The sequence below is a fragment of the Hypanus sabinus genome, unplaced genomic scaffold (assembly GCF_030144855.1).
Source record: "Hypanus sabinus isolate sHypSab1 unplaced genomic scaffold, sHypSab1.hap1 scaffold_416, whole genome shotgun sequence".
Lineage (NCBI taxonomy): Eukaryota > Metazoa > Chordata > Chondrichthyes > Myliobatiformes > Dasyatidae > Hypanus > Hypanus sabinus.
The window spans coordinates 162,435-176,991 of NW_026781295.1; the positions used below are offsets into that span (position 1 = coordinate 162,435).

Below are 14,557 nucleotides of genomic sequence, written 5' to 3' on the forward strand. Positions count from 1 at the left end.
TGCGAGGGTGACCTCTTAGAGTTATTTAAAACCACGAGGTGCAGAGACAGAGTGAATACGCAGAGTTATTTTCTCTCGTCTTGGAGAATCGAGAGCCAGAGGTCAGAGAGAGGGAAAACATGCAAACAAATTGAATCCGGGAGCCGAGTAACAAACATTTGTTACCCAAATGGTGGCCAGTCCAAGGCACAAACTGTCAGAGGTAGTGGTCGAGGCGGATGCATTAGAAAAATGGACACTGGGGAGTCTGACACGTGACCCCTTCAGAATGGCGACACTACTGTGAACTCTGACCTGTCTGTGCAGTGACTCGCAGCTCGCCGGGTCCCGAGGCAATGGGAGGATCCTCACCCTCATCGATGAGGCGTTCGTCTTTCCGAAAGTTCAGCTCGGAGTAGGTGGAGGTCTGACTGTCTGGGGACGAAAGTGAGAGAATGAGAGAGGGAGAATTGGAAGGAGGAGAGCCGGTAAATAATGGGGGAACGGTGAGGACAGAGAGACAAGAAGATAGAGTGCAGAGACAGAGGGCTGAGAGGTAGGGATTGGAAGTGAGGGAGAGGTCGAAGTGAAGGTGAAGAGCCGAGGAGACAGATCAGGCGAGTGAGAATGACAAGGCTAAGTGGAGTGAGGAGTGAGCGATTGGAGCGATGGGCGAGAAAATGGGAGAGAATGGGGGCGAGACAGGGGAAAGACAAAGAGCGAGTTTATGCCTGAAGGAGAGTGAGAGTAGTGAAAGGGATAGCTAAAGAGAAGGTGAGAGTGGGGATTGGGACTAGAAATTTGGAAGGCAGATGGGTGCGAGACAAAGGGAGCGAGAGAGAAAGGGAGAGGTTAAAGAGAGAGGGTTAGGAGAGAGTGGGGAGCATGAGGGAGAGAGAGGCCGGGTGAATACACAGGGGGGAGAGGGTGCAGACGGGGAGTTGATAGGAAAACTGGGGGAGAACGAATGGAGGTGAACGGGGAGACAGACTGAGATAGGAAGGATCGAAAGTGAGGGGGACAAGTGAACGGAGTGAGGGACAACGGACAGCGAGAGCGCTAGAGAAGAGTGTGAAAGAGAGAGAGCAGAGCGGGTGGGAAAGAGGAGAGTGGGGAAAGAGAAGTAGATAGAGGGTAAATGGCAACAGAGAGAGCAGGTGCCGTAGGAGAGATGTGGAAATGACAGAGTGAAGGGTTGGGAAAGAGGAGAGAGTGTGAGAGGGACAGTGAGAGAAACGAAAGACTGTACCAGAGAGGAAGAAAAGAGGATGAGAGAGGATTAGCGTGTGAGAGATGGCGGAGAAAAGGAAGGCAGTGGAGAGAAAGGAGAGAGGGGGATGAGGCAGTGGGGTTAGAACGGGGAGAGTGTTGTACACATTTTACAGAGTTGAAGTTCCTCACTGACCTTGCCACTCTCCGCCCGCCGGGCCACTCCTCCCAGGGTGTTTCCTGTTCACCGGCCATGCCACAACACTCACAGCTCTCGCAGCATGAACCCCCCCACACACACAGCTCTCCCTCCCCAGCGCCCCCAGCCGAACGCCCCCCCCCCGTCACGGAACTCCCACCACACAAAAAATCTCATGACGTTCTCTGCTCAGACCACAACCAGAGAACATCCCGTTCCACAGCCCTCCCTCTACACCGCCCCGCCTGTTGCTCTGCCTCCTCCACGACCCTTCCCAGAGCGATCCCATCTCACCGAACTCCCCGGAGAGCTCCTATCTCATCGAGTCTCGCACACATTGCCCCTGACTCATTGTCTCACAGGGAATAAATAGGATTAACTGTGCGCTTGCCATGAGATTTCTCAACCGGAAGAGACACATCATCCGGACAGAGTCAAACCAACAAAGTGAAACTGACCTCCATTCGTCCGGACCCGGGGAACAGAGAGGGATTTGAAATGAAGTTCCACATACGATACTTCAGGGTCTTCTGTGGACAGACCAGAGAGAGTCGGAAACAGGGTGAGGCTCCCTCCACTCCGTCACGTCACATACTCCCGGTGTCAGACACAGAGAGAATCTCCCTCCACACCGTCCCATTACATACTCCCGGGGTCAGACACAGAGGGAAGCTTCCTCCACACTATCCCATCACACACTCCCGCGGTCAGACTCAGACTGAATCTCCCTCCACACCGTCCCACCACACTCTCCCGGGGTCAGACACAAAGTGAATCTCCCTCCACACCGTCCCATCACACACTCCCGGGGTCAGGCACAGAGTGAATCTCCGTCCACACCGTCCCATCACACACTCCCGGGGTCAGACACAGAGTGAATCTCCCACCACACCGTCCCATCACACACTCCCGGGGTCAGACACAGAGTGAATCTCCCTCCACACCGTCCCATCACACACTCCCGGGGTCACACACAGAGTGAATCTACCTCCACACCGTCCCATCACACACTCCCGGTGTCAGACACTGAGTGAATCTCCCTCCACACCGTCCCACCACACTCTCCCAGGGTCAGACACAAAGTGAATATCCATCCACATTGTCGCTGGAGGACGTGATTTTATTAGAATGTGACTAAACACATTAATGAAGGAAGGGCAGTAGATGTAGTATAACGGATTAGACGGATTTGATAATGTACCCCATGCAAGGCTTATTGTGAAAATAAGGGGACATGGGATCCAAAGTGAGATTACTTTGGGCTGACTTGCCCAAAGAAGGCACGGAATGGTTGCTGACATGTAATCTTCTGCATTGAGTTAGATCACCAGTGGAGTGCCTCAAGGACCCTTTCTCTTTGTGAGGTTTATGAAAGACCTGGATGAAGAAGTGAAGGGATGGGTTAGTATGTTTGCGGATGACAAAAAGGTTGGAGATGTTTTGGTTGGTATGGAGGCCTGTTAGATGTAAATGCGTGACATTGATAGGATGCACAGTTGGCAGATATAGTTGAACGCAGAGAAGTGTGAAGTGGCTCATTTCGGTAGGTCAAATATGATGGCAGAATATAGAATTAATGGACAGACACCTTGCAGTGTGGAGCTTCAGAGCGATCTTGGGGTCCGAGTCCAAAACATCTGAGAATGTTGACTCTGTTGTTAAGAAGGCGAATGGTGTATTGGCTTTCATCAATCGTGGAATTGAATTTAGGAGCTTAAAGGAAATGTTGCAGCTGCAAAGGACCCTGGTCAGACCCACCTTGGAGTATTGTGCTCAGTTCTGGTCGCATCACTGCAGGAAGAATGTGGAAAGTATAGAAAGGGTGCAGAGCAGATTTACAAGGATGTTGCCTGGATTGGGTTTAGGAGCCGAGAGGTGATGTTGTAGCTACATTGGACCCTGGTCGGACCCACCTTGGAGTATTGTGCTCAGTTCTGGTCGCATCACTGCAGGAAGAATGTGGAAACCATAGAAAGGGTGCAGAGGAGATTTACAAGGATGTCGCCTGGATTGGAGAGCATGCGTTATGTGAATAGGGTAGTGTCATGTCGACCATAACTGCTGGTACAGAACGTAGTAAAAGTGAGGCAATGTTTTTCAGGACCATGGTGTTACCTGACACAGGACTAAAACTAGACTGAACAACGTTACAAAAACACACAGAGAAAGCTGCACAAGACTACTGACCTACACTGGACTCCAAAAAGTGCAGACACAGTGTGCAGGCATTACAATAAATATTAAACAGGACAATAGGGCAAAGTGGCTGTCCAGGCTTCGGGTATTGAGAAGTCTGAAATCTTGGGGGAATAAACTGTTACAGAGTCTGGTCGTGAGAGCCTGAATGCTTCGGAGCCTTTTCCCAGATGGCAGGAGGGAGAAGAGTTTGTGCGACGGGTGCATGGGGTCCTTCATAATTCTGTTTCCTTTGCGGATGCAGCGTGTAGTGTAAATGTCCGTTATGACGGGGAGAGAGACCCCGATGATCTTCCCAGCTGACCTCACTATCCGCTGCAGGGTCTTGCGATCTGAGGTGCTGCAATTTCCGAACCAGGCAGTGATGCAGCTGCTCAGGATGCTCTCAATACAACCCCTGTGGAAAGTGATGAGGATGGTGGGGGGGGGGGGGGTGGGTGGTAGATGGACATTCCTCAGCCTTCACAGAAAGTACAGATGCTGCTGTGTTTTCTTTGCTATGGAGCTGGTGTTGATGGACCAGGTGAGATTTTCCGTCAGCTGAACATTGAAGGATCTTGTTGCTCTTTACGATCCCTACCGAGGAGCCGTCGATGTTCAGCGGGGAGTGGTCCCTCCGTGCCATCTTGAAGTCAACAGCCACCTCTTCTGTTTTGTTCACATTAAGAGACAAGTTGCTGGCTCTGCACCAGCCCGTTAGCCGCTGCACCTCTCTCTGTAAGCTGACTCGTTGTTATTGCTGATGAGACTCACCACGGTCGTGTCATCGGCGAAGTTGAGCTGTGTGTTGCCGCACAGTGGTGGGTCAGCAGAGTGAACAGCAGTGGACTGAGCACGCAACCCTGGGGAGCCCCCGTGCTCAGTGTGATGGTTTTGGACATGCAGCTCCCAATCCGGACTGACTGAGGTTTCCCAGTCAGGAAGACTTGGATCCAGTTGCAGAGGGAGGTGTTCGGTTTCTTTTCCTCGGAGCAATGAAGGCTGAGAGGTGACTTGATAGAGGTGTATAAGATAATGAGAGGCATTGATCATGTGCATCGTCAAACGTTTTTTTTTCCCCAGGGATGAAATGGTTGACACAAGAGGATACAGTTTTAAGGCGCTGTGGAGTAGGTATACAGGAGACCATATAACCATGTAACCATATAACAATTCCAGCAAGGAAACAACAGGCAATCTCGGCCCTTCTAGTACGTGCCGAACGCTTACTCTCACCTAGTCCCACTACCTGCACTCAGCCCATAACCATCCATTCCTCTCCTGTCCATATACCTGTCCATGTTTTTAATGACATCAGGGGTCATTTTTTATCGACAGAGAGGCATGCGCGTGGAGTGTGCTGACTGCAATGGTGGTGGAGGCGGATACGACAGCGTCTTTTCAGGTTCTTATGGATAGGGAACACGGAAAAAATAGAGGGTTGTAGGTAAATCGAGTGATTTCTAAAGCAGGGACGCATTCGGCTCAAATTTTATTGTGCCGTATGTTTTCGATGTTTCTATCTTACTATCAGACATCCCCGGTGTCAGACACTGAGAGAATATCCCTCCACACCGTCCCATCACTCACTCCCGGGGTCAGACACAGAGTGAATCTCCCTCCACACAGTCCCATCACACACTCCCGGGGACAGACACAGAGTGAATCTCCCTCCTCACCGTCCCATCACACACTCCCGGGGTCATACACAGAGTGAATCTCCCTCCACACAGTCCCATCACACACTCTCGGGGTCAGACACAGAGTGAATCTCCCTCCTCACCGTCCCATCACACACTCCCGGGGTCATACACAGAGTGAATCTCCCTCCACACCGTCCCATCACACACTCCCGGGGTCAGACACAGAGTGAATCACCCTCCTCACCGTCCCAACACACACACCCGGGGTCAGACACTGAGAGAATATCCCTCCACACCGTCCCATCACTCACTCCCGGGGACAGACACAGAGTGAATCTCCCTCCTCACCGTCCCATCACACACTCCCGGGGTCATACACAGAGTGAATCTCCCTCCACACAGTCCCATCACACACTCTCGGGGTCAGACACAGAGTGAATCTCCCTCCTCACCGTCCCATCACACACTCCCGGGGTCATACACAGAGTGAATCTCCCTCCACACCGTCCCATCACACACTCCCGGGGTCAGACACAGAGTGAATCACCCTCCTCACCGTCCCAACACACACACCCGGGGTCAGACACAGAGTGAATTTCCCTCCACACCGTCCCATCACACACTCCCGGTGACAGACACAGAGTGAAGCTCACTCCACACCGTCCCATCACACACTCCCGGGGACAGACACAGAGTGAACCTCACTCCACACCGTCCCATCACACACTCCCGGGGACAGACACAGAGTGAAGCTCACTCCACACCGTCCCATCACACACTCCCGGGGACAGACACAGAGTGAAGCTCACTCCACACCGTCCCATCACACACTCCTGGGGTCAGACACAGCGTGAAGCTCACTCCACACAGTCCCATCACACACTCCCGGGGTCAGACACAGCGTGAAGCTCCCTCCGTTCCGTCCCATCACACACTCCCGGGGTCAGAGGCAGAGTTAATCTCGCTCCAAACCGTGCCATCAAACATCCTGGGGTCTGAGACAAGAGTGAAGCTCCCTCCACAAACCCCCATCACAAACTCCCCGGGTTAGAAATAGATTGAATCTCCCTCACACCGTCTCTGCCCCACTCACCTCCCGATGAAGACGGTGAGTCCGATTCTGTGAAATTCACATTCATGAAAGCCCCTCTGTTGTTCATCCCGTCCAGGATCCTCTGCGTCTCTGAGCTCAGCGAGGGGAATTAACCGTTGTCAGAGGAAGCCTGTGCGGACAAGTTAATCAGAGCGACACAAGCAATCTCCAGTTGAGCAGCTGATAAAGAGAGGAGCCGACAGCAGGGGGAGGAAGTGCTGGGGAAAAGGGCATAGAGGGTGTGAGACGGGGTGGTCTGGACCGATGAAAGTGGCGGGGTGAATAGTTGTGAGAATGGGGAGAAACAGCTCTCTCCTTTTTAATCCGCTCCCACTCTCTCCTCTGCCTGTCTGTCTCCTTTCCCTCTTCATTAAGCTTCTCTTTTTATCTCCCCACCCTCTCTACTCCCAACTGTCCCGCTCACAATAAACTTTACCGGACTGAAATGTGCCCAGGCCGTGTTTGGGTTCCCGAGTTGGTCGAGGCCCACAGAACAGCGGGGATTAGTTGCATCCTCCACAAAAAGCAAGGGGGGGGGGGGAAATGAAAGGAAATGTGTCTGAGGGAAGTGGCTAAGCGGGTGGTGGTGTTGGAGACGATGTGCCGGGGCCGGTGTGTGTGTGTGTGTGTGTGTGTGTGTGTGTGTGTGTGTGTGTGTGTGTGTGTGTGTGTGTGTGTGTGTGTGTGTGTGTGTGTGTGTGTATGACAGAGAGAGAGAGAGAGGTTGCGTCCTCGGCACACACGCACCCAGTGTCAGACATTAGTGCACATCCTCCACCACGGGCCATCACTCATCCCGGGGTCAGACGCAGAGAATCTGCCGCCTCACTGTCGGATAACACAGTAACGGATTCAGAAACAGAGCAATTCTTCCTCTCCAATCCCTCTCTCCCTCTCACCAATCACCAGCACACCAGCGTTCCTGTAGTCTCAAGCAGTGTGTCTGTCTCAGAGATAAAAAGTGTGCTGAGACCAGAGAGAAGTGAGGAGAGAGGAGGAGGGGAGTGAGGACTGTGGAGGGCTGGTGAGTTTGCAGTCAATGAGTGAAAGTGGTGTGAAACCACTCGACCGGCCTGTACTCGCTGAGACGTAGAGAAGCTGAGGACCGAGAGATCGATATCCGGTGGAAATGAGCAGAAATAGCACCAACGGTCTGCAAGGAGCTTGACCGTGTGTTTGACCCTGGGAGTGTGTGATGGGAGGGTGTGGAGGGAGATTCATTCTTTGTCTGGCCCCGGGAGTGTGTGATGGGTCGGTGTGGAGGGGGCTTCACTCTGTGTCTGACCCCGGGAGTGTGTGATGGGACGGTGTGGAGGGAGATTCACTCTGTGTCTGACCCCAGGAATGTGTGATGGGACGGTGTGGAGGGAGATTCACTCTGTGTCTGATCCCGGGAGTGTGTGGTGGAAGGGTGTGGATGGGATTCATTCTAAGTATGACAACGGAATGCTTGATGGGACGTTGAGGAGGGATCTTTACTCTATTCCAGACCACAGCAGTGTGTGATCAGAGAGTTTGGGAGGTATTTACACCCTGTGTCTGACCCCGGCAGTGTGTAACGGGCCAGAGTGGAGGAAGATTCACCATGTGTCTGATCCGGGCTGCGTGTGATGCGATGGTGTGGAATGAGCTTCACCCGCCTTCTGATGCCGGATGTGTTTGTTGGGACAGTGTGCAGTGACCTTCATTCTGTGTCTGACCCTGGGAGTGCGCTTTGAGACTCTGTGGAGGGAGCTTCACTTTGTCTGACACCGGGAGTGTGAGATGAACGGTTTGCAGGGAGCTTTACTCTGTGTCTGACCCCGGGAGTGTGTGATGGGACGTCTGCAGCGAGATTCACTCTGTGTCTGACTCCGGCAGTGTGTGTTGGGACGGTGTGAAGGGAGATTCACTCTGTGTCTGACCCCGGGAGTGTGTGATGGGGCGGTGTGGTCGGAGGTTCAATCTGTGTCTGACCCCGGGAGTGTGTGATAGGACGGTGTGTACGGAGGTTCAATCTGTGACTGACCACGGGTGTGTGAGTTGAGGGAGTTTCTCTGTGTCTGTGACCCCCGAAGTATAAAATCGGATGGAGTGGAGGGAGCTTCACGCTCGTGTGGATATATTAAAGATCTCTCTTTCTCTTTTGAATTCATTTCAAGCTGCTTTGTAATAGAGTTAGAACAATGTTGCTGCGCTCCATCGTCTGCTCTGAAAAATAGGGCCAATGAACAATGAATCTCTCTCTTCACCGTCCATTACATACGCCGACAGACACAGAAATTGGAAAACTTTCACAAAAGGCCCATCCGTTGTCAATTGTAATGTCAAGATCCGAACCGTCCGATCACACAGACTCGGCGGTTGAGAGTCAGAGTGAAGTTCCCTCTGCACTGTCCCTTTAAATTGTCCTGTCGGCAGGCAGAGAGTGAAGGTCCCAAAACACTCTCCTAAAACAACTTATTTTCATCAGACACAGCGTGAAGTCTCCAAAACACAGTCCCAGCACATACTAACTGATCTAAACACGCTAAAGTTGCTTCCACATCGTCCAATCCCTCACTCCAGGTGTCAGACAAAGATTGAATCTCACACCACACCGTCCCATCACAGACACCCTGGGTCAGATACAGAGGTAATTTGCCGCCTTACAACCCGATAAGACAGGAACGGATACAGAAACAGAGCGAATCTCCCTCTTTACTCCCCCTCTCCCCACTCACAAAGCACCATTTTTTCAGCGTCCCCGTCCCCATTACTGCGTGCGTGAGATGAGAGGTAATACAAAGGAGGGAGACGAGGGGGTGAAGGGCTGTGGAGGGGTGGTGCGTTGCAGTCACTGTGAGGAAATGGTGTGAAACCACACGGCCGGCTTGTACACACAGAGACGTACAGAAGCTGTGAAGCTAGAAATCGATTTCCGGTAGAAGTGGGCAACAGTAGTACTAACGGCGTGCCAGGAGATTGACCATGTGTTGACCCCGGGAGTGTATGATGGGACGGTATAGAACATAGAACAGAAACCAGGACAGCACAGTACAGGCCGTTGCTCGAAAATGTTGTGCCGACCCGGCCTACATTTCCCTGTCTAGAAGTCTCTTAAACTTCACTGGTGTTCTGCCACCACCACTGACTCATTCCAAGCATCGACAACTCTCTGAGTAAAAACCTTCCTCTAATATTTCCTTTGGACTTTGCTCCACTTACCTTACTCTATCTCTCCATGGTGAAAACCCCTAGCTCCCTTAATCTCTGATCATGATGCACACTCTCTAAACCAGGCAGCATCCTGGTAAATCTCCTCTGTACCCTTTCCTATGCTTCCACGTCCTTCCTAGACTGAGATGACCAGAACTGGACACAGTACACCAAGTGTGGCCATTCCAGCGTTTTACAGAGCTGCATCGTTAAACCTTAAACACTATCCACCGACTTGTGAAAGCTAACACTCCACTGGATTTCGTATCTACCCTGTCTACTGTGAGGCAAGTTTCAGGGTTTTCTGGACATGTAGCCCCAGATCCCTCTGCTCCTCCACCCTACCAAGTATCCTCCATTTACAATGTCCTCTGCCTTGGGGTTTGTCCTTCCAAAGTGTACAACCTCAGACTTTTCTGGGTTGAACTCCATCTGCCACTTCTCAACCCACTTCTGCATCCTATCAATGTCTCTCTGCGACCTTCGGAATTCCTCTACACTGTCAACTTTGTGTCGTCTGCAAACTTGCCAACCCACCCTTCTAGCTCCACATCCAGGTCGTCATAAAAATCACGGAACGTAGAGATCCCCAAGCCGATCCTTGTGGGACTCCACCAGTCACAATCTTCCAATTCGAATTTACTCCCTGTGCCACAACCCTCTGCTTTCTGCATGTAAGCCAATTCTGAATCCATCTGGACAAACCTCCCTGGATCCTATGTCTTCTGACTTTCTGAATAAGCCTACCGTGTGGAACTTTGATAAATGCCTTACTAAAATGCACGTAGATCATATCCACTATACTTCCCTCATCTATATACCTGGTCAACTCCTCAAATAATACTATCAGGCTTGTTAGACACTATCAACCCTTCAAAGATCCATGCAGACAGTCCCTGGTCAGACCATGATTCTCTAAATGCCCACAGATCCTATATCTAAGAAATTTTCCAACAGCTTTCCCACCACAAACGTAAGGCTTACTGGTCTATAATTACCCGGACTATCCCTACTAACCTATTTGAACAAGGGGACAACATTCGTCCCCCTGCAATCCTGCGGTATCATTCCCGTGGACAACGAGGACATAACGACCCTAGCTCAGGAATCTTTTCCTCGCCTCGTGGTGCAGTCTGGGGAATATTCCATCCGACCCCGGGAACGTATCCGTTAAAAAGTATTTTAACAACGCCTATACCTACTCACCCTTAATATCAACATGCTCCAGAACATCCAGCTCATTCAGATTATCCTCACCGTAATAAAGTTCCCTCTCATTGATGAATACCGAAGACTATTCATCGGTATTGGGGTTTTCGCTCTTCAAGGCCTTCTCGTGCCTCCTTCTTGCTCTCCAGTTCCTTCCTAAGCTCCTTTCCTGCTACCCAATATTCCTCAATAGACCCATCTGCTTCCTAAACCTCATGTATGCTGCCTACTTCCACCTGACTAGATGTTCCACTTCACTTGTCACCCATGGTCCCTTCAACCTACCATTCTTTATTTTCCTCACCTGGACAAGTTTATCCCTAATATCCTGCAAGAGATCCTTAATCGTCGACCACATGTCCATGGTAAATGTCTCTGCAAAAAACATCATCCCAATTCACACCCGCAAGTTCTGGCCTCATAGCCTGTTAATTTGCCCTTACCCAATTTAAATTTTTCCTGTCCTCTCTGTTTCTATCCTTTTCCATGATAATGCTAAAGGCCAGGGAGCGGTGATCAATTTCCTCCAGATGCTCACCCACTGACAGATCTGTGACCTGACCCGGTTCGTTACCTAATACTAGATCTAAAATGGCATTCCCCCTAGTCGGCCTGTCAACATAATGTGACAGGAATCCATCCTGAACACACTTATGAAACTAGGCCCCATCTAACCCCTTGGAACTAATCAAGTGCCAGTCAATATTCGGGAAGTTGAAGTCACTCATGATAACAACCCTGTTATTTTTGCTCCTTTACAAAATCTAACTCCGAATCTGCTCCACGGTATTTCCGCAGCTACCAGCGGGCCTATAGAATAGCCCTAATACAGTAAATGCTCGCTTCTTGTTCCTGACTTCCATCCATACTGACGCAAAAGAGGATCCTGCTACATTACTCACCCTTTCTACAGCTGTAATAATATTCCTGACCAGTAATTTCAAACCCTCCTCCACTTTTTCCCACTCTCTATCCCCTTTAAACGAAAGAACTCCAGGAATATTAAGAATCCAATATTCTCCCCAGACTACACCGTGTAGAGGGAGATTCACTCTGTGTCTGACCGCTGGAGTGTGTGATGGGAAGGTGTGGAGGGAGATTCACTGTGGGTCTGACCTCGGGAGTGAGTGATGGGACCGTGTGGAGGGAGATTCACTCTGTGTCTGACCCCGGGAGTGTGTGATGGGACGGTGTAGAGGGAGATTCACTCTGGGTCTGACCCCGGGAGTGTGTGATGGGTCTGTGTGGAGGGAGATTCACTCTGGGTCTGACCCCGGGAGTGTGCAATGGGAAGATGTGGTGAGAGCTTCACTCTGTGTCTGACCTCCGGAGTGTGTGATCGGACGGTGTGGAGGGAGATTCACTCTGTGTCTGACCCCGGGAGTGTGTGATGGGACGGTGTAGAGGGAGATTCACTCTGTGTCTGACAGCTGGAGTGTGTGATGGGAAGGTGTGGAGGGAGATTCAATCTGGGTCTGACCCCGGGAGTGTGTGAGGAGACGTTGTGGAGGGAGATTCACTCTGGGTCTGACCCCGGGAGTGTGTGATGGGTCTGTGTGGAGGGAGATTCACTCTGGGTCTGACCCCGGGAGTGTGCAATGGGAAGATGTGGTGAGAGCTTCACTCTGTGTCTGACCTCCGGAGTGTGTGATCGGACGGTGTGGAGGGAGATTCACTCTGTGTCTGACCCCGGGAGAGTGTGATGGGACGGTGTGGAGGGAGATTCACTCTGTGTCTGACCCCGGGAGTGTGTGATGGGACGGTGTGGAGGGAGATTCACTCTGGGTCTGACCCCGGGAGTGTGTGATGGGTCTGTGTGGAGGGAGATTCACTCTGTGTCTGACCTCCGGAGTGTGTGATCGGACGGTGTGGAGGGAATTCCACTCTGTGCCCGACCCCGGGACTGTGGGATGGTACTGTATAGAGGGAGGTTCACTCTATGTCTGACACCGGGTGTGTGTGATTGGAAGATGTGGTGAGAGCTTCACTCTGCGTCTGACCTCCGGAGTGTGTGATCGGACGGTGTGGAGGGAGATTCACTCTGTGTCTGACCCCGGGAGAGTGTGATGGGACGGTATGGAAGGAGATTCACTCTGTCCCCGACCCCGGGACTGTTTGATGGGACGGTACGCAGGGAGATTCACTCTATATCTGATGCCTGTAGTGTGTGATGGGACAGTGTGGAGGGAGATTCATTCTGTGTCTGACCCCGGGAGTGTGTGATGGGACACTGTGGAGGGAGATTCACTTTGTGTCTGTCCCCGGGAGTATGTGACGGGACGGAGTGTAGGGAGCTTCACTCTGTGCCTGACCAGGGGCAATTGCGATGCGACGGTGTGGAGGGAGATTCTCTGTGTCTGAACGCAGGAGTGTGTGATGGGACGGTACAGAGGGAGATTCACTCTGTATCTGACGCCGTGAGTGTGTGATGGGACGGTGTGGAGAGAAATTTTCTCTGTGTCTGACCCCGGGAGTGTGGGACGCCGGGAGTGTGTGCTGGGACGGTGTGGAGGGAAACTCTGTCAGTGTCTGACCCCGGGAGTGCGGGGTGGGACGGTGTGGAGGGAGCTGCTCTGTGTGTCTAACCCCCGAAGTATGAAATGGGATGGAGTGGAGGGGGCTTCAGTCTGCTGTGCATGTATCTTCTGTGTTGCTCACACATACCTCCTCTTCTTTTGTACTTCTTTCAAGACGCTTTGAAACAGCGTTATAACAATGCTTCCTCGCCCCATCGTCTGCTCTGGCAAATAGGGCCAATGAACAGTGAATCTCTCTCTTTACCGTCCATTACATTTGCCGGTAGTCAGACACAGACTGGGAATTCGTTCACACCAGTCCATCGCACATTACCGGCCTCAGTTGTAAAGCGAGGATCTCTCCGACCTGCCTGATCACACAGTCTCGGCGGTGTAGAGACAGAGTGAAGCTCCCTCTGCACTGTCCGATCAAATAGTCCTGTTATCAGACATAAAGAGAAATTCCCGAAACATTCATCCAAAACACATTCCTGCGGTCAGACATAGAGTCAAGATCGCAAAGCACAGTCCCAAAACATACAAGCAGCGATAGAGTAACGTTGCTTCCCCACCGTCCCTGTTCAAACTCCCGTGCTCAGGCACAGAGTGTAGCTCCCACCATCCATCCCCTTGGGTCGAGCTCGGAGTGAAGCTCTTTCCTCACAGTCCCCTCACACATCCCCGGGATCAGACACTGAGAGAAACTCCCTACACACCGGCCCATCAAACACTCCCCTGTTCAGACACATAATGAATCTCCCTCCACTCATTCCCGTTACATTGCCGCGGTCAGACACAAGGTGAAACTCCCTCCACACCGTTCTATCACACACTTGCGCGGTTAGATACGGAGTGAAGCTCCTCTGCGCACGGTCCTCCCACCCTCTCCCGGGGTCAGGGGCAAATTGAAGGTCCGTCAACTCCCCCACAATGCACAGCCCCTCGGTCAGACAAAGGGTGAACTCTCTTCACACAGCGCTATCTCACACTCACGGGATCAGACACAGAGTGAATCTGCCGCAACACAGTCCGATAACACAGTAACGGATTCAGAAACAGAGCAAATCTCCTTCATCACTCCCTCTCTCCACTCTCACCAATCTCCAGCACTTCAGCGTTCCCGTAGTCTCCAACAGTGTGTCTGTCTCAAAGATAATAAATGTGTGGGAGACCAGAGGTAGAAATGAGGAAGGAGGGGGAGGGGATTGAGGGCTCCGGGAGCGGGAGGCGGTGGTGAGTTCCGAGAGAAAGAGGTGTGAAACGACTCGACCGGCCAGTACAGACAGAGACGGAGAGAAGCTGAGGAGCGAGAGATCGATATCCGGTGGAAATTTGCAGAAATAACACCAACGGTAGG

The 14,557-nt window shown here is 51.7% G+C and overlaps 1 protein-coding gene across 1 annotated transcript in view; it reads right to left on the reverse strand.

Moving 5' to 3' along the window:
• The window catches only part of LOC132388810 (uncharacterized), a 59,902-nt gene extending 45,585 nt beyond the window's left edge, over positions 1 to 14,317 (reverse strand). Inside the window, exons 1-3 of the mRNA XM_059961232.1 lie at positions 14,298 to 14,317; positions 6,299 to 6,428; positions 295 to 414 (exon numbers count right to left, since the gene is read on the reverse strand). Coding sequence (XP_059817215.1) covers positions 295 to 414; positions 6,299 to 6,365 — 187 coding nt within the window. The 5' untranslated portion in view covers positions 6,366 to 6,428; positions 14,298 to 14,317. The remainder of the gene's footprint in view (positions 1 to 294; positions 415 to 6,298; positions 6,429 to 14,297) is intronic.
• Positions 14,318 to 14,557: the final 240 nt, after the last annotated feature.